Consider the following 27,586-nt stretch of genomic DNA (forward strand, 5'->3'; position numbering starts at 1 on the left):
ACCCATATTTTTCTATATAAATTGAACCTCATTTTCATTGCTTATAATATTAACTTGGGGTTTATTATTTGTTCTATCAGTTGGATTTGGGTTGTTTCCAATTTTTCACTATGATGAACAATGCAGAGAAACCTTTTGGTATATGTCCCCCTGTGTATATATGTGTGTTAGCTTTGTAATGGTAGGTCCCATTAGTTGGTTCCTACAGCTGTTTAGAGACTGTTGACCATCACTGTTTAAGTGAATGAGAACAGAATGTTTTAGAATGTAACTCAAGCAGTAAGGAAAAGTATTTTCTGTGGATGCTTTTGTTTCTCTTCTAAAGAGTGCTGGGTCTCACTGTAAAACATTATTTAACAATGTGGGTTATGGTAAAAAAACTTTGAAATCCACTGGTCTCTAGGACAGGAGTGGAGCTGATGAATCAGAGGGGTTCATCTTAAATCTTCCTAGGTGATGTAAAATTGTTTTCAAATGGTTGTAAAATGGGATAACCCTACTATCAGTGTGTAGTCATAGCCTACATACTCACCAAACTGTTACCTTCAATATTCTATGTATTTGGCAGGTATAGAATGATATCACATCATGCTTTGAACTTCTATGTCTATCATTACTAATTAGTTCAAGTACCTCACATGTTTATAAACATTTGTATCTCCTCTTCGGTGAAATGTCTTTATCTTTTTTCCGCTTTTCCATTAGGTTATCATTTTCTTAATGATTTGAGTTCTTTAAATATTCTGGAATCTTTTTTCAGCTTTATGTTTTATAAATATATCCTGGATTGCAACTGTCACTGTACTTCATGATGTCTTTCAGTAAACAGTTCTTAAATTTACGTAGTCAGAAATGTCTTTTATTGCTGGCACCTTTATATAGAAACCTTCCCTACTTCAAAAATATTCTTCTATATTTTCTTCTTAGAGTTTTAAAGATGGTATTCACATCTCAGTGCCTACTTTTCCAGAATCAATATTTTTGAATGGTATGGGGGGGATCCAATTTACTTTTTTCGCATGGAAAACTAGCTGACTCATAATCATTTCACAACTAGCCTATCCTTTACACCATTCATCCACAAATCCACCTCCTCTGGATTTCAAGTTGTCATATGTGTGATGTTTTGGGACTGTTTTAATCCATTTGGTCAATATATCCATATTGTACCAGTAACATGCAATTATTATACCTTATGTTTTTTCTTCTTTAGAAATGTCTTCACTGTTCTTGGGCCTTGGCTCTCTCACCTGTATTTCAAAATTAATTTATTAAGGTTTTTGAAAAGGCCCATAAGGATTTGGACAGAATTGCTCTTTCTCTGTCTATTAATCTAGAGAGAATTGATATCTTTACAATAGGTTTTATTTTTGAACATGATGTGGCTCTCCATTACCTCTGGGTCTTTTTAAAAAGAATTATACATTTTTCATGCAACTCTTAGATATCTTATTTTTTCTCTTTATCTTCTTCTCTATTGATCTTGTTAATGGTGTCTTTTAAAAATTATGATTTCTAATACCATGCAAGTAATACACATTTTTATGTATTCTATTGATAAAATTACTTATTTCTAATAATCTTCCTATAGGTTCCTTTTTGAATTACTCATAGAAAACCAAAATGAATGGTTAGTTACTTCATTTTCAATTTTTATACATTTCTTTCTTGTCTTATCCTACTGCACTATTAGGAGTTAAATTCACATTATTAGGATAAGAGCATTCTCCTTGTTCCCAGTGTCCTACTTGCAGGTACAAGTTTCAACTAGTTCCTTATTCTTGTTTTAAAATTTGACTTTAAATGGATTTTATCAAACGTTTTTCTTAATCTACTGAAACTCTTAATGTGGTGAACTCTATTTATGGACACTCTAATATTAAACCATACTTTCCATTTCCGGGATAAATTCAACTCGGACATGAATAACTTATCTTTGAACATTTGGTCATATCTTTTACGCTATTAATTTGGAATAACCATTCCATTATATTTGGTAAGCCTTATGTAAAACTTTCTAGGCCAAGCATTTAATTTGTTGGAAGATTTGAAATAAGTCATTAAATTAAAAATTAGTTGTAGACCTATTCAAGTTTTCTATTTCTTTTAAAGTCAGTTTCAATACATAACTTTTTTTCTAGGAACTCATCTATTTCATCAACCTTTCTAATTCTGGTCTACAAATTTCTTTAGTATGCTCATCTCTTTTTACCAGCTTCTATATTTGTAGTTATATTTATTACATTCTCAATATTATTGATTAATTCTTGATTCTTTTCAGAAATTTATCAAACTTGTCTTTTTAAAGTAACCACATATTGGCTTTTAAAAAGTTTTCTATTAAATCATTTTCCCTTCATTTACTCTTTCATTTCCCTCCTATTTTCTCTAGGATTATTAATTCCTTTTTAATTTCTGAAGTCAGATGCTTACCCCACAGGGGAAACTGGCCCATGCCCCAGGGCCCCAGCACTGGGATACCATATGACTCAGCAATTCCACCTCAGGGAATTCACCCAAAGAAAACAAAATCACAAATATGAATAGATTTGTGCACTCCTATGCTTACTGCAGCATTATTTACAAGAGCCACAATAAAGAAGCAACCTAAGGGTTCAATAGATGAATGGATAAAGATGTGGTACATATACACTCAGCCATAAAAAGGAATGAAATCTTGCCATTTGTAGTAACATGGATTGACCTAGAGGGTATTATGCAAAGTGAAGTAAGTCAGAGAAAGACAAATACCATATGCTTTTACTTATACATGGAATCTAAAAAACAAATGAACAAACAAAATTGAAATATACTCAAAGACAGAGAACAGATAGGTGGTTTCCATACGAGAGGTGGAATGGGGAGATGGGTGAAATACTGGTGAAGAGGGAAAAAAATAGCGAGAATGTTTGATATTGATCTGGGGGATGGTTACATGAGTGTATACACATGTCATGCTGTGCACTAAGATTTGTGCATTTTATTGTATGTACCTCAATACAAAAAATAAAAAATGTCTTAAAAATACAATAAGTAGGACTTTTCATAATTTTCAGAAATTACTTTAAAAAATCTGAGTTTATTACTGCACATCAGAAAGAATGCACTGGTTAGGAAGAGGAAATACGAAGTTATACTGTCTGTGTTTGAATGTGCATCTGGCACTAAATAGTTGTGTGATCTGTGTCGGTTTCCTCTTTTGTTAAATGGGAAGAATAGTGCTTACTTTATGGGGATATTGTAAGAATTAAATGAATTAGTACGTGTAAATGACTTACAGAAGTGACTGACACATAGTAAGCCCTATATAAATGTTAGTGATTATTAATATTACAAATTGATATTATTTTCATTATTACTATATCATTAATTAAGTGCCTCAAAGACACAGTTTTTTAATCCAGCAACAAATCAAGGAAAAACCACTTTCTAGCTTACATCAATAATATGATTCTATCAAGCATATGGGAGAATGTCAATTTTCACAGCTCCTATAAGAAAATAAATGCTTTCCATTCATAGATGTTGGAATATGACTTGACTTTGAGTTGACAGGAAGTACCTTGAAAGCATACATCCAATAGAGCTAGATTACTTGGCAGGAAAAAAATATAGAAGTGACTTAAATATGGAAGGCAAAATTTCTCTTGACCTCAAATTTAGATATTTATCACTAAAGATTTAATTTACAAATACATAGACACATTGTTTTAATACTTCTAAATCTAATATGCTTTATAAGGTTTTATATTGGAAAAGAGAGTTTAGTTTCCTGTGTTTTTCCCCGAAGGTATTGTTTGCACTTGAAATTAGACATTCCCAATAAATTAACTTAAAACATTGCTCAGTGATACAATTAACAGTTGTTTCATTTTTTTCCCCCCAAATTAAAAAAGTCTATATTCCAAATATGGCTTTCTTGCCAAATATATTGATCTAGTTTATAAGACAAAATTACAATGAAATATAAAAATGAGAGTATAAAACAAAGGTAGATTTCCAATGTTTTGTTCATACTTCATCTCTATTTCTGAGTCTTAGCCTACTGAAAGTTTTATCTACCCAACTCAACATTTTTCAACATATGATAATATCCTGTATATTTCTGTAACTTAGAAAACTTGTGGCAATTTTTTATGGAAAAAAAGGCAAAAAAAAACTTATAAATTTGCATGTTCAGAGTTTTTTTCTTCCATCATTGATGAATATTTAAACCATTTATGTTAGGGATCTACAGTTTTCCTTAAACTCAAAAATCTTTTCTGTTCCCCAGGTGTTCAATTTTTGTCTAACATCCCTAAAGTGAGATTAGACAAACTGAATTTAACTACCACATGCTTTCCAGAGGTAAGGGTGTTAGTTATGAAAACACAGGCTAATTTTCTCAAAGTAAACAACCATGTAAGAGTTCAGTGCATTCCCACTAAATGTTTTTAAGAGTTTACTGAGCCTTGAGAAGAGGCAATGCTTAAACACACTAAATTGCTGATTTCCAGAAATTCCTGATGACTACATTTTCAGGAAGGAAGGGGAAATATTTTAACTTAAAAGAACCCTTGAGAATGCATTCTTATACTGGAACATGAAAGAAAGTAGTTTATTATTAATGCCAATTACAAAAATCTTTACAAAAATGAAAAGTATGTGATCTACTTATCAGTTTTTCCATCAAGAGTATTTTCTTTTAAAACTAAATATGAAATTTCCTTCCACATGCCAAAAATAAACAATGGGCTATACTTTGTAGAAAACAACTAATTCTTAGAAACCCTCATTTGCAATAATTACAAGATAGATGATTTAGAAAAGAATCTAGAATGTCAGGAAAATAAATCAAATTTATTTCGCTAACATTTTTTTAAATTTCTCTAACAAATCTAATAAAAAAAACCCTACTACCAATAGGAGTAGAGAAGCATGATATACTACATGCTAACATATAAAATTCATCATCTTAACATTCAATACAAGGTGTCTAACTGAACTTTTTTTGGTGGTGAAACTTATGAAAATGGGAAACTATCCTTTGAGAATGTCCCAAAAGATATGCAGGTGCTGATGATTAAACTGTTTCAGCTTGAAGTGGTTCTTTATTGTAAAATCAGTCTCAGATGAGACAGCAAATTACTTATTTGTCCATGAGGGACTTCACATTACTGACCCATCACAAGTATGCTGTGAGTTTGTGATTCCTTCAAATACTATAAAGGTCTCAAATGAGATTTTTCAACCTACTCAACAACTTCTTTAACAGTATAAGATGTTCATAATTAAGATTTTCCCAAAGTAGAACTTGATTTTCCATTACATGTGTTCTCTTCCCTTGTGTTCTGAAGTGATAAACTATAAAAATACATTTTTATCTTCCCATTGTGAGGCTAAAGAAAGACACAGATAGGCATAAGATGGCAGCAATGAAGTATAGTGCTTAAAGGTAGGCTTTGAGATAGGGCAGTTTTTGAGCTACTGCTAGTCATCTCTTCAAGGACAACATCCAGATAAAACCGCACAATATTCCATGTGAACTTGGTAATGTTTAATAAATAAAAAGTAGCCTTCAGCTAATTATGTGCTCTTGCACACATGCACTTTCTTTAATATTCAGAATGTAAGACACCAATTTATCAGTACCATATACCAGTATATTGTACAAAGAACATGATGTTTTATTCATTTTTGTTTGTAGTATCTTAGTGTCTTTTGAATTACACAGGTTACTATACTTATTATTACACATTAGTTATTTAGTTGACTTTTCCCCCTCTATTACTAATCAGTTGCTGACCTCATTATTATATTAGAATAATTCATTCTTTACCTTTTGCTATATTATTTCAGTGAGCAAACAAAATATTTAAAACGTGAAAGAGAAATACAAATTTCCAGTCACTGAGTCATACAGAATCTGTCAAATGCATTTACAATCCCAGTGAGTAATGCATGGTAAGAATAAATCTTATCAGTAAAAAGAAAATTTAAGTGAATTAGTCTAGGTGTGTTTTTATTATGAGAAGCTACAAGAGTAAAGATTAGAAAAATCTGTGAGAATTATTTTCAAGGTTGCAAACCCCAAATATTTAGCACCTGGAATTGATTTAATTCTTTAAATAAACTGTAGGATAAGAAAAAAACATCTGATAGCTAGAGTATTTTATTCTAGGTTTGGAGATTTATACATCCAAGTATGATCTCAGAATAACAGTGATGGCCTAATGGACAGTGACTGCAATGGGGTATGGCGTGGGGGACTCAATAATATGGGTGAATTTTTACATTGTTTTTCATGTGAAACCTTCATAAGAGTGTATATCAATGATACTTTAATAAAAAAAAAAGAATAACAGAGATGGCAATGAAGACAATTTTTAGGACATAAGTGGACCAGAATAGGTTAGGATAGAACCTATTTCCTATTATAATTATGCAAGTTGGCTCAACATCGAATCATGGGACTTCCAGTCATAGGTGATTTCTTTTCTCTGATCACATATAATGAGTCAAACCAGACTTAAGGAGCTCAAGGAAAAGGTCTGGAGTTCCTCTTGGTCACCTAGTTGGCCCATACAGCAGTCATCAGAAATGACGTTTAGAGTTGACAAGCAGAGAATGTGTCTAATTTAAATAATTTGGCAAGATGAGTCTTCTTCCAGCTGTCCTCTGTATCAACAAAGGGTTACACTGAAAATACACTTTCACTGGATGATTTGTTTGTTTGGCAAATCACTTAGTCTGAGTGTTCAGTAGAAGAATGCAGTGTATTTGACCAACACATGAAACATGATTAAATGAGATATAATTGATTTTATCTGTTCACCACACAGTGTATTTCAATTGTATGAACAGAATCAGCTTAAAGTCTTCAAATACCATGAAAGATGAATCTTTAACTGTATGAAATGTAACTAACAAAACTGTAGAAATAACCTAAAGAAAGAGCTATCAATGGAAAATAAGTAGCTATTTATTCAGTTCAAAATATTCTATATGGAAGCATAAAAGAGTGATAAAATACTTAAAATATCAATGCTGTCAAGAAGGAAAAGGTGAAAATTACTTCTGTTTTTTGTAGGTAGCTAACTTGCTTTGAGGGTGCATGTCACTTTTCTTCAAAATGTAACATGCCTAAGGAACACATGCTGTTATTAACAGGAAACTGTTGTTCAGTAAGGTTAAGTAAGTTGTCCACAGTCATATCAGCCCTGGTGCTCAGATCCCAGAGCCTGCACTCTGAGCCTCTGCTGTCTTCCCAATAGTGAGGCAGACAGCAAAACACTATTAGAAACAAACAAACTAAAAAGGTAAGGCTAATTGTAGGCAGAATTCATAAATCACTTTAGATTTGAAGAAAGGAGAGCAAATCCTTTCCCTTTGATTGTTGTCAGACATAATTCACATGGGAGGTACACACACACACACACACACACACACACACACACACACACACACGAAAACAATAACTGCAGAGTCAGCATATACGGGTAAATCCAGTGTACAAAAACAACAGAGGATACAATCCATGGCTCCCCCCTTTTTGTGTGTGCAGTAGCAATCCCTTTTAAGGCTGAGATTGCTTTCTGCTGCCCTCAAAATCCTAACCCGAAAGTGGGATGCCCAGATATGCAGGTGTTAGAAACTACTAATAAAGGATGCTTAGTGATATTTTTCAGTACTTTAAAATCCCAACAGAAAATGTTCATGTGCTCAGGAAAAAAACTACAGAAACCAAAACTGGCTTAAGTGTAGTCACATCAGTTCTATATGGGGATATATGAAATTGTAAATGCAGAAAATCTAATTGTTACATATGCCTAATTAAAACAGAAAAATGACATTCTTAATAAGTCTATTTTTGTAGAAAAATTTTTTTCAAACGCATTATCTATAAGAGAACAAATAACAAAACAGTCCTAAGAGGTGAAGGCATTCAGAAGTATTTTTCTCTGAGATTGTTAAGCAAAATAAACAAGGTGTCAGACGAAATTTGCTTAAGGAGTTAAGATTGTCATTACACCGTGCTAATAAATCTGACTGAAGAAAGAAGAGCTAAAGAACTTTCAATGATGGAAAAGGGCAGGGTCCTCAGGATAACAAATGAGAATGTTAAGGAAGAAACATGTAATTCAAGCCTGTGTGAGTAGAAGTAGTGTGAGCAAAATTCTCTAACATGAACATAATTGGGAAGTGGGAGCAGGACATACATCATGCTTCAAGGCCACAATGACCAGTGGAAGACAGGAAAATTAGATCCAAACTCAAAAGGACAAACATGAATATGCAACAGCTTTTGGATAAGACTCAGGGAGCTGGGGCAAGGAGCCTATCAAGAGCCAACCCAAACTGTAAGAGCTCAATTCATCGTGCAGAAGCATGATACCTCTGTTATAACAGATACAGTGTTAATTGCATATAACAGTGAGTCTAAAACCAGTCACCAGTGGCAAACAATGACAACTGTTCTATAATGCTGCATGACTAAAGGCATGAACTTCATCTGGTAAAGCTGATGCCTGGTAGGCCACCAATTTACTCAGCCTACTGTGCAAGGTCAAACATTTCTACCCACTACCTCCAATCTGAACTTCATGCTTCACATGAGTCCTGTAGGAAATAATAATCTATTACAGAAAGGTGTTGACACTCTGCCCCTCAATCTTAACCCCCACCTGGCCACAAGGCTTTACATTAACAGGACTTTAATTTTAAAAGAGAACATTTTATGCTTTGATATAGAACCAGACCTGCAAACATTCCTTTATCATGAACCCATCAATGTAAATGGAAAGTTATTCTATCAAGGAGATAGGAAATGTAAGTATGTCCTGCACCGATTCCCTCTAGTAAGTTATCAAAAACATCCTTAAAAATTACATTTTAACTTCTCTTACAAATTCTCTGAGCAGCAGTTTACATGGAAATGTTTTAAAAAGCACAGGCTTTGGAGTTGGGCCAGCCTCTATTCACATTCTAGCCCCCACCAATTCTGCAGAGTCTCTGCAAAGACTGTTTCTCTACCCCCCAGGTACCTCACAACAACATTGTGAAGACTAAGTGGGATGACATGTATAAAACATCCAGAAGACAGTCTAGCAAGAAGCAAATAGTTAGTGACAGTTGTTTTTGGATTTGTCTTCTTGAACAATATAAATAAAAGCCAAATAAAATAATAAAAATTACTTTTTATTATATAACAAAAATGTTAAATAGGCTTACAGTTTAAACTCACTCCCTATATACTGAAAGTTGATAGTCTCTAAATAGAAATTATTCCCAACAAGCATACTACCTAGAGCAGATTGTTAAAGCCACAACTTAATTCTCAGTTAAGAATCCCCAACCAGGGTATGTGGTGGGGACTTGATAATGGGGGGAATCTAGTAACTATAAATGTTGCTCGTGTAATTATATATTAATGATACCAAAATTTAAAAAAAGAATCCCCAACTAGAAGAGTGGTGAGTTAAACTGCTCTCACAGTGAACAGCTGTTCCTCAGAGGAAGCTGCAAGCTATAAGGTCCTGAAACTTTCCCCCCTGGTCTACATGGCTTGAGGCAGCAGTTTGGAACACGTGTTCCTTCTTTGACTATTTTTAAAAGGCTCTTAGAAAGCAAAACAACAACAAAATCAAGCAACCAAAAAAAAAAAAAACCCACCTCAAAACTCTGAATAGCAATATCTATACCAATTAGTTATAAGATCCTAGTAACACTGGTTACAGATTACAAACATTAGTCAAAGGTACAGGAAAGGGGCTTTAAATAAAAATGAGCCAGTCTTAAATTTCTTAAGGTAAATTCTGGGGCAAATCTAAAACACAAGTATTTGGTTAAGTTATCCACAAACTAAATTACTATTAAAAATAAAAGAGGTCACATTTTTTATTTTGGGGATTAGGTTTGAAGTGAGTCCTGGTAGTCCTACTGAATGTCACTCTTATGTTTAATAGGAGTTCAGATACAGTTTAGCCATACATGCTGTAGACTCTGGAGCCAACTCTCAGTGTTAGCATCTCAGTTCCAGCAGTTACTGGATGTTTAATAGCAGGAAAGCCACAATCTCTCAAAACCTCAGTTTCCTCTTCTGTGAAATGGGAATAACAGCACACATACTCCATCTGGTTGTTGTTAAGAATTTAATGAAAGAATATAGCCACTGGCACTAGTTGACACTGTATGTGTTGGTTATTAAAGCCTGTCATCCATTGTAGATGGGAGCATCTGTTACTCAGCAAACATATCATTTATTATATGCCATGAATTACACTAAAGGCACAAAGTTAAACAGGATAGACACAGGTCTTACTAGATGAAGCAAATTTTGAGTAGAGATCAGAAGTCTGATAAGAGTCTGAAAAGGAAGCCATGCAAAATATGGCAGGAATGATGTCATCATAGGGAACAGCAAGTAGAGTGGTCAGAACTTGGAGAAAACATTCCATGGAAAACTGCCAGGGTTGGGGGCAGGCACAGATTGAGGAGAGTGGTTTCAACTCCATGTATGTAATACAAAATAGACCTTTGCTTTATGGTAAAATTTGCTCATTCACGACCAAGAATATATCTAAAACACCAGTAGATGAAATAACAATGTAAACATAAGTTTTTACAAAATTCTCTTCAGAAGAAAATATACATTTTTGCCAACTGTATTAATGCATTTTCCGGAACAGACTTTTTAGCACACTAAAGTTCCACATCTGTCTCTAATATTTTCACACTGACTTGGAGAAGTTAACCTGATTTCCATAGTTCAGCAGTATGGAATTAATATCAACCTAAGACATCATAAGACTTTGAGAAAACAAGACATTCGTCAATTTCTGCCAGTATTGACAAAGTGATCTTTTTAAAGATACACTGTTCAAATTTCAACCACTATAGCCATATTTACCAGAAAAAAGAATAAAACGTCTGCCAAATCGAACCACCTTGATTTACCTGCTTCACTTCTAGTTGTATTTATATTTATCCTAAAGAAAATTTCCTCTTTAAATTATTTATTTACAGTAAAGAAATGGTTTTTTTTAGCTCCAATGATTTTTATTTAGTACAGTGTGCCTGTAAGTGTGTGTCTGTGACAGCAGCTAGTTCCAGCACCCACGTGAACTCTGGAATAGACGAAGTATGGCCGCCACTCTATTACCCTCCTTTTTTGAACCCTTCTCCCTTCAAACACCTTATTTCTCTGCCCACCATTTAGTAACAGAAATGCCAAGCTGCCCACAGAATGTCCAAAGCCCTCTAAATTCTACCAGATCCCGGGAAAATTTGGAAGTAGACCTGGATTCAAATGCCAACTCAATCACTTAAAACAACATGACCTTGGTCTCATTAGGAGACCCTCTCAATGCCAGTGTTTCTATTTGTAAAATATAACATAAGCTACAGAACATGGGAGGCAGCACAACAGATCATTTAAGAGTATAGGCTCTGGAAGAAGATTACACACGTTCAACTTCTATTTTCACAATTTTATAGCTAAATGACAGTGAACTAGGTATGTTCCATCTCTGTGCCTCAGTTTCTTCATTTGTCACAGAGGGGTGGTAATAGTGAAAAGATACAGAACTAAAGATTGAGATAATATATATATGGAAGGCATTTGGAAGAATGTCTGGTTTGTAGAATACTCAGGGTATGATGGGGATTATTATTTAATTTATCCATTTTAACTTTTATGCATAATTGTGTCAGGGGTCCCCAAGATCACCCTCAGGTTTGATAATTTGTTGGAAGGATTCTCAGAACTCAGAAAAGCTGTTATACTCACTGTTACATTTTATTACAGCAAAAGGATACAGATTATCATCACAATTGACTTCTCTTAGTGTAATTTCATTATTCTAGTAATGATGTGTGACAACACAAACATAATATTGCCAGTCAGAGAAGCTCTCCTCCCTAGGCTTGGTGTCAAGAGTTTTTACTGGGAGGTCAGTCACAGACCATGGAAGCAGGAACCTTCCACAAGAATGACCTTAGCTACTTGGTCTCTGGCCCTTCTCCACCCTCACCCTGCCCCGGCTGCTAGGTGACTCACAGACAATGCAGCACAGGGCCCCAGGTAAACAAAAACAGGTGCTCCCCTAAATCATATTTTTAGCATAAACTATCTAGTCTGGCCTAAGGCCCCAGGTACACAAAGACACTCTTATTAGGCAGGATATTGTAAGGGCTTAGAGGAGATTTCTCCAGAAGCCAGTTAATGGCCGTACTTTCTTTCAAATGTGCAGGGCTTGAGTTACCTCTATTTCACTGAGTTAACCCTTTAGACTGCATAATAATTTATTAAGTAATTATCATGTGCCAGGAGGTATGATAAATAATATATACTACCTCATTTAATATTTAAACAACTCTTACAAAAAGAATAAATATCCCCTTGGATAAATATGGAAACTGCAGCTCAAGAAGATTAAATAGGTTCAGTCATAACTAGTGTGGAATCCAAAGCTAGCTTTCTGACACTGCAAAGCCTTTGCTCCTTCCTCTAAGCCATGTTGCCTCATAAAATATTATGAAAGTTAAAATAATGTACTGTACAATAGATCACACATAGATGTGTAATAAATATATTAATCAATTCCACTTCTGGCAGTAAAAAAATAATTTGAAGAATCATTTTGAATTTGTGAAGGGAATAAACTAGGGCAGCAATTGTGTGTTTATTGTAGATGAGTTTTCCTTTAAAATAACTGAGATTTTATTAAAAGGCTATCTAATCATCGCCAAGTGATTATAACCAAGTCTAATAAATTCAGCAATAAAGTTTTCCTGTGATTAAAAAGAACCAGCTCTTTAAATTTAACCTTCTTCTTTTCACTTCAAAAGTTTTTAATTCCCACAAACATTTGCTGAAATATAGAAATGACTTAGCCATCTATTAAGAATAACATAATTTTCCACTGTAGAAATGTATCACCCATTTCCCTAGGAAGCAACAATGCTTTCTCACTTTAATATGTGTGTGTTTTTTTCCCCCATCTAATCAGCTAATACTTTTCAAAAGATCTTTTTAATGCCTAAATGAAAGGATTCCACATCAAAGACCTGACCTCCCTATTAAAGTATCTAAAGGAAACCCTAGGAATATAAAATCCATTCAAAGGCAAATCGCAGGTAGCTTATTGTACAATGCATTAAGAAAAGGAAAAAAAAAAAAGCTTCATAGGAGCTGCACAGAATTTGGTGAAATTATACCCCCAAAACACAAGTTGATTTTAAGTATAAAGAAACAAATTCATAGCCAAAAACTGATTACAAAAGTGCTCTGTAATCAGCTAGGAAGGGAGTCTTAATGAAAAACTTCAGAATTTGTCACCTTTTCAATCAAAATTTCTGATTATAGCTTAATGTTGGGAAAGCCAAAAAGAGAACAAACCACACATTTTTCAATAGATTTAAAATCTGAAATTTTAAAGCTAACTTTCAACATCAGAAAAGGAAGGTTTACTACAGACAACAAAAGTGAAATGTAGTAATGAAATAAATGATGGATGAGATAGTACAGACACAAGTACTTTTCTAAAAATAAATTGAAATTTTTAACATACCACGAATGTATTTCTGAAGTTATTCAAGTCAGTAAAAAAATCTTCCACGGACACCTTCTTCACATCAAGGGCATAGTATCCCATTATACTCTGGTATACCTTTTCCATGTTTTCATGTAACTTTGAAAGTTTCTCATATTGTTCTTTTGCACTGGTAACAAAGCTGTATATTATAGTTAAGGTATTCTGAAATTTACAAAGTAGTATTTTAAAAAAAAAAAACAAAAACAAAAACCCTGTAAGTCCAACATTTAATTGTTAACCACTCTTATACATCCACAAAATGCCAGAATTGCCTTTAATAGTTAACCATTCTTAACAACTCAATCTATTACTGCCCTGTGGTAAAATCTTAAAGTCAATTTCTAATTATCTCTGGCAAAATTATCAGAAAATTTAAATATTTAATATTTTTCTTTTACATTTGAATTCAAGGAAATTTTACTTCTAATTTGCCTATAATTCATATTATGCAATATGATTAAAAATTATAGTTAATCAGCTGCAGTTGAGCAATTACAGTCATATTGAAATCAACCACACAGGCACTGAACCTAACAGTTAAATTGGACCATGTAGTTCCTACACTTGCTAGAGTGTTCCTGTGGCCAAATGCCTTCATCTTTCTGACCCACAATTTCCTCACCTGTAAAATGGGGATACTACTACCTATCTTATAGGAATGTTGAGGACTATATGAGTTAATAATGAAAAGTTCTTAGAAAGATGAATGGCATTTAGTAATACATGCAAATACTTGGTATTTTTAATGCTACTTACTCATCTTAAGCTTTATTACAGGATCTAAAGCAATCAAAAATAAATTTTTAAGAGTTAGACATTAAAAACCATGCATATCATGTAAGGAAATTTATGTTTTGACATTTACTTTAGAAAATCAGTACAGAATATCTCCTATGAATTAATGATTTAAAACTACAATTCCATAAACACACATGCACATCAGAAATGTTCTCATTTATGACAACACAGTTCAAAGCATACTGAGCTTGAGATGAGAGATGACTGACAATGTGAAAGTGGTGGTGGTATTAGAGAACATTTTCTAAACAAGCCATAGAACTCCCTTTGTGGTGTGACAAATTGTTAATGCAGTTAGATATAAAATTGCCACCACATGCTCAAAAGATGACTCTGTTGGAGCATCAGTCATAACTGTCTGACTCCTTTAAACTGGGACATTTAAAGACATGGAACATACAGAATTAAACTTACTTAAGTCATCTTATTGTCTCTGACTAATGCAAAAGGATAAAAGTTAGCACAATTTTTTAATGAAGTCAGCAATGAAATAAGAATAACTGGTTTCAGACCTAGAGAAAAAAAAATGGAACATTTATATCTGAATAGAAAGATTTTCCACAATTTCAAAAAGATATGGTCCCTCTGGTCAAAGCATTCCTCAGAAGATAAAATAAGGAAAACGATTCATGCCCTTCATTTTTAGAAAAAGAATGAAAGGCCAAGGAAGAAAGAGGCAGCATGCTGCCAGACAGGTGGTGAATCCAGGGGGCAGAGAAGAATTCTAACAATTAGAACCCAACCTCTCCACAAGGAGCTAAGGCATCCCAGGCAAACACAACGCACCTGTACCCATGTCTACAGTCAGGTCACAGATTACCTATTGCCCTTCTATGCCTGTCCCCCGCCCCCATACTATGCCCCGCTTAGTTATGCACATAGTATTTAAGATGAAAGAATAGACCAAAATGTGCGGAGTCTAGATTCTAAGGAAAGAATTGATTCTTTTTTAAATGGCATTAAAGAAAATAGATATTTCTGTGGCTGAATTTATATTCATCTGATAGCTAAGTGCCTCCTTACACTTTCTAGAATCTAGATTGTAACAGTACCAGTGGTTAATGCATTTATATGTGGTATCATTTATTTTTTTAAGTCTTGGGTGAACAACAAAAGATTTGTATAATTAGTTAAATCACAAAATCACAAGAAATCAAAATAATAGTCATATGTGACAGGTTTCTATATGCTTTGTCTTGTTAAATATCTGTATTCATGAAGTGTTACAGGTAAAGTGAATTCATGTAAATAAAAATCCCATTTGAATGCAATCAGAAACTTTCATTATATGGACTACATGGAGATTCATTTGTAATGTGAAATAATCATCACTTCATGTACCTGGTAAGTTCAGAAATCAACATTGGTTTATCTATTCAATATATAAACTCTCACCTAAAATTAACATCCCAGATAGACACAATATCCACATGGATTATTTATATATCCTTAACTTCTGTCTAAAAGGAAAACTGCTCTCTGCCTTGTTTGTCCAAACCTATATCATTCAATCCTCCCTCATCCACGAAGCCTTCTCCTCTAATCTCTGCAGCTCTGAGTGACCATTTGTTACACTGAATATGTAATGTTAGTAGTCCAGACCTTTAATGAAGCTGTGAATTTTTCCTTCTAGTTCAGCTTCCTAGCAGTGCTTTATTCTTGCCCCCTTTCTAGGGGATGGTCAATTCAGATCATCATTTCCCTTCTCTAGACACTGTATACCACCTTCTATGCTATTAAGTCTAACCATCTACAGCTATATTGGTGCCAATTACTAATTTCCCCCAGTGTCATCATTCTTAAATTTTGGTGTAAAGGGTAATAGTCTCAAAAATCTGATAAAAGTAATGCAACTTTATTCATAAAATTTCACATATATGCACCCACAGAGATGCACACACAATTTGGATATGACGTTAAGAGCTAATAGAATCCCTGAAAAATAGCTATCCAGACAACAGGCTTAGTACACTACTTTGTTAGGTGTTTTTAACTGTATGGCTCTAATGCTACCCTTTTTCTGCCCTTTTCATTCAAAGCTTGGAAGGCTCTGAGTTCTAACAATAGGCACTTCACAAATACCAGTAATTTTATTCTAACACCTGGAAATAAGCTCATTCTCAAGAATCAATTTGGTAAACAGATTGAAATAAAATAAAACTCTAAGTATTATCCAATAACATTTTTTAGATTTTCGGGTAAGAATCACAAGTTAATGAAACATCAGGAATATGTCTGAGCATTCTTAATAAAAACAGCAGTGTTTTATTAAAAAATGGGATGGAAAGACGACCAAGAGCCAAAACCGTGGAAAGACATGGTCTTGTTCTAACAACGAGGGAGTTTTGTAAGTTAATTTTCTTATCATTGTTATCTATAAAATAATTTGCTCCCAAAGGAAATGAAGCAGAGCTATGAATAACTAGAATTACCCACAAGAATGGTAAAATTATGATTTAACAGAACCAATTTTGGAAATACTCAAATTCTCAGTTGAAAATGATTGTCTGATAAGGTGGAATAAATGGTTACATTAATGAGACAATCTACATCATTATCGATGGGCTATTCTCTCATTAAGGGATGGTTAAGTCACCCAGCACAAATATATTCTACATTTATTCTTATGTCCTGCCCTCATTATTGTACTTCCCCCACCAAGGATATCTATTATTTCCATTAACACACCTTACAAGGACCAGCTTCCATCAGTCCTACACATCTAATACCTTTTATAGATCTTCTTAGGTACCCAGGATCCAGCCAGCCAGCCAGCCATTCGGTAACAATTCATGGAGCTCCACTGTATTCCACTCTTACAAGCACTAGGGAAAACACTAGTTAGAGGTAAGCAAAGTTCCTGTTTCCATGAAACATACTTTCTAGAGCAGAGTGACAGATGATAAAAAAGGCAATGGAGGAGATATGACAAAGAAAATAAAAGTTTGTGATACTATATGGAGTGACAAAGGTTAATTTACATTAGTCAGGGAAATCCTGGCTAAGAAGGTGACATTGACTGAAACAACTGAGGCATAGCTGTGCAAGAGCATGAGTATTATGTTATGTAGCACTTTCTGTAAGGGTAATACGACTTCAGAGAAGGAAAAGATCATCCTAAATTTGGATGAAGAGCAGGATATTTTAACCCAAGTCTTAAAAGTTTGTTAAGAATGGACTAAATAGAAAGAAGGAAAGAAGGAAGAAAAGACTAATTCAAGAGAAGAAAAATTAGCTATTACAAATCACTCAACTACGAATCCCACTCTCGCAAATGGATATGTGTTATACAAGTTTATATTTCGCCCATTGCACTCCTCAGTCTCACTTCTTAACAACTATTCGACTCAGTAAAAATGCACTGAATCCCTTTACCTGAAAAACACAGTGTTTTACGCAGTGTGGAATACAGATTTAAGTAAGATATAAGTCCTAAGTCTTTCTCTCAAGGGATATATTGGGATATTTTTAGTATCTATGTAGTAACTTCAAAAGTGCCCAAATATTGCTATATACTAGAACAACAAAAAAGAAAGTGTGATTGCAATGAAGGAACTTAAAGACTGTAAGATGGGAAAGAGTCAAGTTACTTGTCATGTAATTTATGATGAATACAAAAATATATAAATGTCTAGCAAATTTTTTTTTTCTAAGAGATTCAGGAGATGGGGTAGAAAGAAAATGGGTAAATCCTTGTGAAAGGAGAATTTCAAGGGCAATTGCTCTACTATAAATTTGTTATTTTCCCTAAAATAATAAATATTTTAGTATTTAAAGAGCAAAGGAAAGGAACAGTCACTACATGACACAAATCCTGGGACTTTTCTAATTTTCTCACTAGTAACTTAGTAGGTATACCTCACATATAGTAGTTTACATATAACAATATTAATGTTCCTACCTCAAATTAGTGCCACACTAATTTATTTTTGGACAAATAATTACAGTGAAATGATTCAACTCCAGTTTTATTTCTGACCAGGCTCAGTGACTGGAAAGTAGCATAATTATTAATAAAAAAGTCAATGTGATACATATGAAATAATTGTTATGTGTTTTACAGGATGTACTCAATTTATATTTTTTATTTTAAGAAGTATGTGTAAATATGGGGATGCTTTGGAAGAACTGAATACTAATAATGAAATTTCATATGAAAAAAATTGTATCCTAATTTAAAACAATTCAATTAACAAATTATTTAATAGTTACTAAATCATGACTGTTTAAATGTCTGCTTGTAAAATGCAACCTTAACAATTTAGATAATATACATATTGTTTCAGAATTGGTTGATGAACCAAAGATTTAATATGTGCTTCTAATAGTAAACACTAAAAATACAAACAAAATTTGAGTGTCAATCACCCAAATTCAAAAACATTTTTATTCATTGTGTATCTTAGTTTCCAAATCTTCCATTTTCTAAGACCTAAGAAGCTCACAACTTGCCATTTTAATAAGATCTGTATAAATACATTTAATATTCAAAATCTGACTTGTTGTCAGTCCTAATTAAAGTAAACAAAGCTTTGCAATGAATGAATTTAATTACTTCAAAACTAGTACGTCTAACCAAGATGAAAAACAAACGAGTGCAATCTAATCTCAGCAAAGAAATTTATGATTATAAGCTTTGTCAATAGCAAAGTGCACCAACTGTTCATATATCTGACTTCCAAGAGATACATGAATGCTAATCAGTTCATTAGAGGCTTCTAGGTTGTGACATTTAGAGACAGGATATAGTAGCTTTCTTGTCCGTGGAGTATAATTGTCCTCAGAATGAAAAATTGTTTCCAAGAAAGCGTCATCCTTCCTGTTTCTGATCTCCTGCTGGTTGCTTTTTATGAGCTGCGTATCTTTCGAGAGGCCAATATCTTTCAGCTTCTTGTGTCATATGAATACAAGTATGGAGAGGTTCTAAGATCATCTACTGAGCAGGATTCCACCACCTTTACTCTAAGCTCAGGAAATTGAGTTTCTATATTCCAGAAACCTGAGCTCCCTAATTAGTATGCTTACAGTGTATTACCAGAAACTGTATGCAAGCAAAACCTTTCTAAAATGCTTTCTACCTATAGGGAACAATACTAAGTACTTCAAATAACAGTACTTAATGATGCAAATAAACTGCCACATATGAATATTTTAACATGATAAAATGACTTAGGGAAGAAGCTAAGAATGATGAAACTGGTAACTATGCAATAACAAATTTAGTTTTAAGGAGGATACTTTGCCAAATGAGACAGTGATGCAAAAATATAGTTTTTATGAAAAAAAATACAGATTTCCTCATTACTTTTAAAAAAACAACCTTCTCAAATACAGTGATAAAGGTGCCCTTCCTAATAAAAGAAAAAAGATAAAGGCGCCCTTCCCAATGAAAGAAAAGATATGAAAAGAAACAAACACATTAGCCTGAATTGATTGTTGCTGGAGTGCATTTTTATGCTGTTCCCCAAAAGAGACAGTGAAGAAAGCTAAAATTGAACTAATTCACAATTAAGCTAAAAGCATATACAATAAAACCTATGACAAGCCAAATAATAGTTTTGTGATGCACTAAACCTCAGGGGAGAAGAGATAGAGGAAAAGTAGTATCTCAGTTTAAAATAAAATATTAGGAGTGTGTATTTATAAGAGCTCATTTTAGAAGTGGGTTATCCTTCCATATAGAATTCTGAAGTCCATATGGGATTTTAATAATGCATAGTAGTAACATTTTATTATAACACAGAAGATAATCAGTCTCTAATTTCACAGAATGGTTTGCAAAGCAACTCAACATTAGTTTCAGGAAATTAAGAAAAGTTTATTACTTCAATTACTCATTAGAGATTAAGCCACAAAGTTAGTGAAATAAAGATAATTGAATTCAAAAGAAACCTTAAATTAAGCAGGATATACATCATATGCTATTAATTTTACACACACACACGTTGACTTTATTTTGGGTTTGGAGAATACCTACACAACTCAGTTTTGATTTTGGAACCATGCAGTATTTCTAAAGGAAATATTAACATTTCTGGAATATGAGGTGCTTTTTAATATATAGTAACCCTTGATATTAAGCTGACTAGTTGCACCAATTTGTGAAATCTTTATCTACTTCTTGAAATATTTTAAAAGTATCTAAAATCACATGATGATTTAGATTTAAACTTCCTCAAATTGAATTTTCATGTCCTTCCAATTTACCATGAAATCAATCAGAAAGAAATGGGGCATATGGAAGGGAAAAGATGAGGGAAAATATTATTCAATTGATAAAAAGGAAAAAGAGAATTGAAACCAATAGAATCTATTTGTGTATTATTTATATCATAGATAAACACTGAAAAATTTCCCTACATGAAGGCAAAGGTCAAACTTTCTGCAGTTGGGCATTATAAAATGACCTCTGGTTAATGCATATACTTAATAACATTACATAAATTCTAGTTGACTAGTGACTTAAGTTATTTAGATATCAAAAGGATATGGACATCTTTGTCACAAACTTATCATGCAAGTCCTCAGGAGTGGGAAAGGTTTCCAAATCTTTCTCAAGCTGTTGAAGTTGCCTTCCCATCTGCTTCAAATTCTTTTCCAGCGTTTCTACAGAGACTAAAAGAGAGTATATTAAATGCCTTGAAAAGACAAAATTATAATATATAAAAGGTAAAACACTCTAGGAACAAAACACTTGTGAAAAAACTTACAATAATGAAGTAAGAAGATTCACTATAATTAAAAGGAAAAATAAATTTCACAATTTTTTTCATTTCAATTTTTAAATCCAGGAATAAAGGAAATCCAATAAAAGATTCTTTAAAAATTAAGATGAAATTTAGGAAATGTGTACATGAATGAACTACACTTAAGAAAAAGTTAGAGTCCTTGAGCTCTACTAACACTACAGAATAATCAGTCTGCTCAGAGAAAGGAAGGCAAAGACTGTATTTAAAATTAAATCCATTTCAATATCATTTTAGTATTTTTCAAAACATTATCTCTTGAGAGGCAACAGTGAGCACATGGAAAGGTTAGGGAAGAGTTGCTCTATCATTCAAACTAATCCACGATAGCAACAACCTAAGGTATGAGAGACTATTTGAGTGACATGGAACAAATGTCAGACTTTCTTTACTATAACCTGAGCACAGTCTGTGTTTATTGTCTAATAAAGGTTTTCCTTCTTCGACTTCAAACTGCTGAAGTGCACATGAAGGAAGAAATGGCATAGAAGGGTACTAAGGTATTACCAGAATGTACTGCACAACACAGCAGAGCAAACGTTTAAGGATCATGGCCTAAAATCTTTGCATAGTTAATTTTAGATGACATGAAGAAAAAGAACTAACAATATATAAAGATGTAGAGTCTAAGCCAAACTTTCAGATATTTACTTTAGGTTCATATTAAGTTTTACTTTTGCTTCCCATTAATGTGAACTACATAAAATGATGTTTGAAAATGCATATAATAATTGTAGGTACTCTACCATTTTCAGGCTTAAAATTAATCCTGAGGATTGGGTGTAAATCAGATTTTACCAATAAAGATGGGAAAGTAACATAAATGTCTAACAAAATGGGACTGACTTAAAAAAACAAAGACAAACTATTATTTACCTTGGTAAATAGATGGGAGTACAAGAGAGGAATGAAAAAAAATATAATTTATGAGAACACGGAATTGTTATTTTGTTTTTTTCAACTTGCTCTACACAAAATAACATTTGCTATTCTAACATATTAATAGCTGTTAATATACCTTAATATATCTTGTAGCAAACACAATTAGCAAGCCAGTTCTCAGATACAATGTTTAATGAGTCCAATGATTGCACACTTCAGAGAGCCACAGAAAATGGTTGTGTCCAAAGAGTGATGATATTTTAACCTTTGGTCCCACTCTAGTAAAGCCATTCTGACCTTACAATGATGCATATTTTTTCCATAGCTTTTCACTACTCATATTGCCTCTTTCGGTGATCCTTAAATTTGAGACAATAACTCAGGTAACAGGATACATAAAATATTTCCATCACATGAGTGCTTATTTATTAATTCAAGTGTCCAATATCTTCTGTACACTGCTCATGGTGATAGCACATATTTCCTATGCTATGCTCTTTTATCTTTGTATCTGTCAATTATTCACAACCAAGACACGAATTTCGTTGTGCCTATGGTGTTTCATTTACTCTTCTCAGTTCCAAATGGCTTTCTGCTTCTTTGAAAGTTTTCTATCTGCATTACAAGAAGAGATTCCTTCTCCTGGTCTATTTGACCTCTCCTCTCAACATCCCATCAGCATTTCCTCTATCATTTCTCAGGAAGTTTTTCTTACAGGAGTTCAGTTATTCTTATACTTCTTTAAACTTTGAAACTTCTCACTAAATAAAGGTTCAAAAACAAAAGTTCAAAGAAGTGTTCAAAAGCATTATAATAACATGTCAAAAAATAAAAACTATATGCTCAGAACTATATGCTCAGAACAGTTTACAGGCTGTACAACCACTTGATGTTACATATGAGGTTCAAAAAAAGAAGTGTAATAGGAGTGACAGTTGTAATGATAGTCATAGTGGTAATAATAATAGCAGCTAACATTTACTGTGCTTATGTACATTTTCCAACAATTAATTATTTTAATCCTCACAAGTTCATCATGAAATAAATATTATTGTCCAATTGTACAGAAGATGAAGTGAAATGACGGGTGAAGTAAAAGTTAAACATCTAAAAGTGGTGAAGCCATGATTTCAATTTAGGTAGTTTAATTCTAGACTATTTTTAACCATTTTGCTATATAGAAATTACTAATTGCTGACATAATCAATTTTTTTTAAACCTCTACTCATAACATTTAAGTACACAGATGTGATTTTCACATTGACATTTCACATTATGGTTTGTTTGTTGTTTGTTTGTTTACATATTCTCGCCTAGCACAAGTAGTCCACGTACAGCTAAGCCCAAAGGACCACACTTAAGCATTCTGGTGGGGGATGACAGCTACGTATGCTACTGTTTTTGAATGAACATTACATTTAATGTGTTAATACACCATTGAATAAAACCACATACTTAAGATAATACATTTTAATCAACTGATTCAATTTTATTATACACACACATCAAATTTCCGAAATGCCTAAAGAATGGGCACATATAAGTCTGAGGAACTCCCATGTAACAAAAAGCCCAAGGCAACAGTGGGAGGAAACACAGATGGATTTTTTTTCCCCAACACCTAATTGAACATCAGTCCAACACCCCCCAATTTTCTGACACCAAATAAGTGTCTTCCAACTTAATTCAATTCTAACACCAACTACTTTGGAGTTAGAGGAGACCCCACACATTTTTCGACTCGGTCCCATGAGACTGCTCTCACTTCAGAAGACAGTCATATGTCCTGGGGATCACCCATACTTCTGACCAATTGGCTATAAATTTAGAGGTTCCCAAGCCCCACTCTGATTACTTTGCAAAATTTTCTAGTATGACTCACAGAACTAACGGAAGTACTATAGTTGCTATTATAGTTCTATTATAAAGGATATACCTCAGGAATAACCAAATGGAAGAGATGTATAGGACAAGGAATGGGTTTAAGGGAGGGGTGGGCAAGTGGTACAGAGCTTTCTTTCCTGCTCTGCGGGCACGATCCTCCCGGCATATCAGTGCTTCAAAAACAAAGGCTCCCTTAGCCTCACTGTTTCAGAGTTCTTATTGCAAGTTTATCACAAAGCCATGATGATTAAATCATGTGCCAGGGTGACTGAACTCTTCTCCATCCCCTTTCATCTCCCTGGAGGTCAGAGGATGGGCTGGTTGTTCTACATCTTCTAACCACGTTTGTTACCTCTGGTGGCCAGCCCCCAAACTGAGGATATCTAGGGTGCCTCATCAGCCTGAGTCATCTCATTAGCATACTAAATACACTTATCACTTAGGAAAATTCCAATGGTTTTAGGAATTCTATATTAGGAACCAGGAAAAAAAGCAAGTAAAAAATACATATTTTTGACTATGCCACATGGAAACAGAACTACATGTCTGGCCAGAGGGCAGATCTTCAGTACATTTAAGTACATTTTTGATTCATGAATGGTTGTTCTCAGAGCTGTCTAACAGCCTGAGCCGCCCTCAGAGGAGGCCAGCTGCTTGTACGTGAACACAGAGCCATCCCAGTGGGCGATGAGTACTTCTCAGTGGGACAAGAAGGGCTTAAGAGGAAAAGCTGTGTTACGTTTTTCTTAGAGCCTTTTCCAACTCTTCGGTAGCCAGTGGGTCAGGCACTAAGTTCTATCATTGTAATTTGAGGCAACTTCCCCTTGGCTCAATTTCTACATCAATAAAATGGGAAGAATCCCACTATTTGTGAGGTTATATACTGACCTCACAGGTATTTCATAAAAGATGAAATGCTAAAACAGAGGATTAATTTTTTTAAAGTATATTATTGCACTATGCAATGTTCTTAGAACTTAGTAAGAAATGAAGAACTTCAAGACTGAAATAAGTAATATTAGAATCAAAAGAAAGGTAAAAAAAATCATATCATCACTACCATTATCATGCCAGGAACAGTGTTGTGGAAGTCAGACTAAGAAGAAAAGCTGCTAATTACAGGAGTAAAGTATTACGAATGTTTGAGGAATATTCAAACGTGAAAGTGTCATAAAGAGTAAAATGGTTTTTGTGGCTACTCCACAGATGGAAACCCTTCATCAACAGTCTTCGACTACATTACTTGTACACTAAGGTTAGATAATTTAAGTGTGATTGCCCAGCTTTTCACTCTTAGTTTTTAAATAAGGGTCAAAGCATATGGAAGAAAGAAAGCTGTGTGTAAATTCTAGCAAATAAAATATAATCTAATGTTTGGGCCATCTAATGGGAAAAACTAAAGAATATATAATAATTCCCTCTACTGTTTCTTTTTCAGCAATTGTATTTCCATATTTTGTATTTCCATATAGTTCCTTAATACATCTTCAAACAAAAAAATTTTAGTCACACCATTCATATGTTCTAGTTCTTTGAGGTCAATGACTATAGTTTTTGTATTAGAAATCCCAACAGCAGCAGAGTTTTAAATTGTACATCCTCAAAGAAGTGTTAATTTACTGGTGTCTGTGTGTGTGACCTGTGTATGAATTTATATTTGAACTTTATCACATTTCTTGACCAAGAAATGAATCTTATTTTTTTATTCATTTCCATTATTTAGAAGTAAGAAAACATAGCCATCACCAAACAGAGTTGACTAGATTATTTTAAGGCAATTTCAACTTTTGCATTTTACTCAGTTAATATTCAGTCAGACGGAATGTCTCTCAGTCACCTCAGACATGTGTGTCTGCCCTCAGCCAACTGCCTATCTGTAATCTCCACCCCTCAGCAGACAGCAGAACCATGAATTTTGTTCCCTTTGATAGAAATATGCTAGTTTTGCCCTTCCCTCTCCTGCAACCCTCAAATCCAAACAATCATGGCATCCAAATTTGACATGACAAACAGTACTTAATTCTTTGCTGCTTGAACACTATTCAAGTTATCTGGACCCTTATCTCTTCTCTGATCTCTGGTATCCTATTGCTTTTTTCTAGTGCCTTCTCCACACAATGGATGGGGGTTTCCAAAGACTAATTTAAAGATACCCTTCCCTGCTTAAAACCTGCCAGTACACTGAATTCATGACAACTTCTGAGCACTACCCACAGGTGGGTTGATTCTGCTTCATACTGTGCTATACTTCACTCCCAAAACAACATCCGGCTCATAGTTTCCCATCCCCAATCTCTCTTCATCCATTCTGTAAGTGCTGACACTGGAATAATGTGTCTATTTGCCTTGCCCACTCTACCTCTGAACCATTCCTACTCATGGTCAAAAATTCCAGCCAGCCCCATGGTGAGGTGCCCTCCCTACCCATCATACCTGGGAATTATCTATTTTTGCAATTAATACACTCTATTAGTTATATCTTTTTATATGTCTTCCTCTCCCAATCGACTGGGAATCCCTTAAGGGAAGACACCATATTTTATTTATCTTTGTATCTTCAGGTATAAAACATATTGCAGATACTCAAATGTTTGCTAAAGAAATGGGTTTTGGATTAAACTTTAATGTCTCGAGATAAAAGCATTAAAAATGAGATGGGGAAAATATACTAAATATCTAAAACCTTAAAATCTTAAAATCTAAGAGATTTGTCTGCAAGTGTCTTGTCATTGTAGTAATTATATGCTAGAGGTGTTACAGCAAAATAAAAGTTAAAAATCACAACTATAAATATTTAAAGCAGTAATTAACATAGGCTTTCTGTAATATGGTGACCCTATGACATACCATGTTAAGACTTCAAATAAGAAAGAACAGTAGAAATTATATACATTTAAGTAGTCTTTGTAATTAAATAATAATCCCCTGCGAATATCTCCTGGACTTGTTAGTCATTATTTCATAATAAGCTTACTAAGAAATGTCACACTCATTCTTATATATCATGGTATCTTCCAGGGAAATTGATTTCCACAAAGAATTTTAAAAAACAACTTATTACCCCAAAACAATTTAAGCATTCAAACTAAATTAACCTTCCTATGCTCATAGATATAATCGTTTTGTGGGGGAAACTAGAGGCATAGCAACTCAGTCTCCCAACAAAACAATTTTTCCCAGTTGGCTGTTAATAATAAAGGCATTTTGTAAATGCAAGTTAAAAATAAGTTAGATGGACAACATGGACAAAAACTTGTGCAGCATTTAAAGAAACCTTAATATTAATAGGCCTATAGCAAGTCCTAGAATGTCATTATAAAATCCATTATTATTTTGAAAACTGAAACAAGATGGTAAAAAAGCACAAACTCAAATTGCAGCTTGGTTCATAATAGGAAAAGTAGGTTGAAAGAAGCAATACTAAGCAAGTGGCCAATAATTCTCACCGAGCAGCTGGCCTTCCTCTGCTCAGCTTTTCTTTCTTCCCATTGTTCTAATTCTTGATGAGACCCCCTATTTAACACATCATAATTTGCATTCCCTAATTGACTTACTGTACACTGTGCAGTGAGGGTTTTGTGTTTATTGTAATCAATTTTTTAAGTATCACACTACTTCCTGTACTTGCTATGGAACCTGGAAAAAGGCAAGGTAGAATGCATGCAGAGGAAATGGTGAGAACTGCCAATGAATGGACCGGAC

The 27,586-nt window shown here is 33.8% G+C and overlaps 1 protein-coding gene across 1 annotated transcript in view; it reads right to left on the bottom strand.

Annotated features, from left to right (window-relative positions):
• The window catches only part of DIAPH3 (diaphanous related formin 3), a 536,969-nt gene that overhangs the window by 171,373 nt on the left and 338,010 nt on the right, over nucleotides 1–27,586 (bottom strand). Inside the window, exons 23-24 of the mRNA XM_057494450.1 lie at nucleotides 20,863–20,987; nucleotides 13,551–13,715 (exon numbers count right to left, since the gene is read on the bottom strand). Coding sequence (XP_057350433.1) covers nucleotides 13,551–13,715; nucleotides 20,863–20,987 — 290 coding nt within the window. The remainder of the gene's footprint in view (nucleotides 1–13,550; nucleotides 13,716–20,862; nucleotides 20,988–27,586) is intronic.

This window comes from Manis pentadactyla, chromosome 17, assembly GCF_030020395.1.
Source record: "Manis pentadactyla isolate mManPen7 chromosome 17, mManPen7.hap1, whole genome shotgun sequence".
Taxonomy (NCBI): Eukaryota; Metazoa; Chordata; class Mammalia; order Pholidota; family Manidae; genus Manis; species Manis pentadactyla.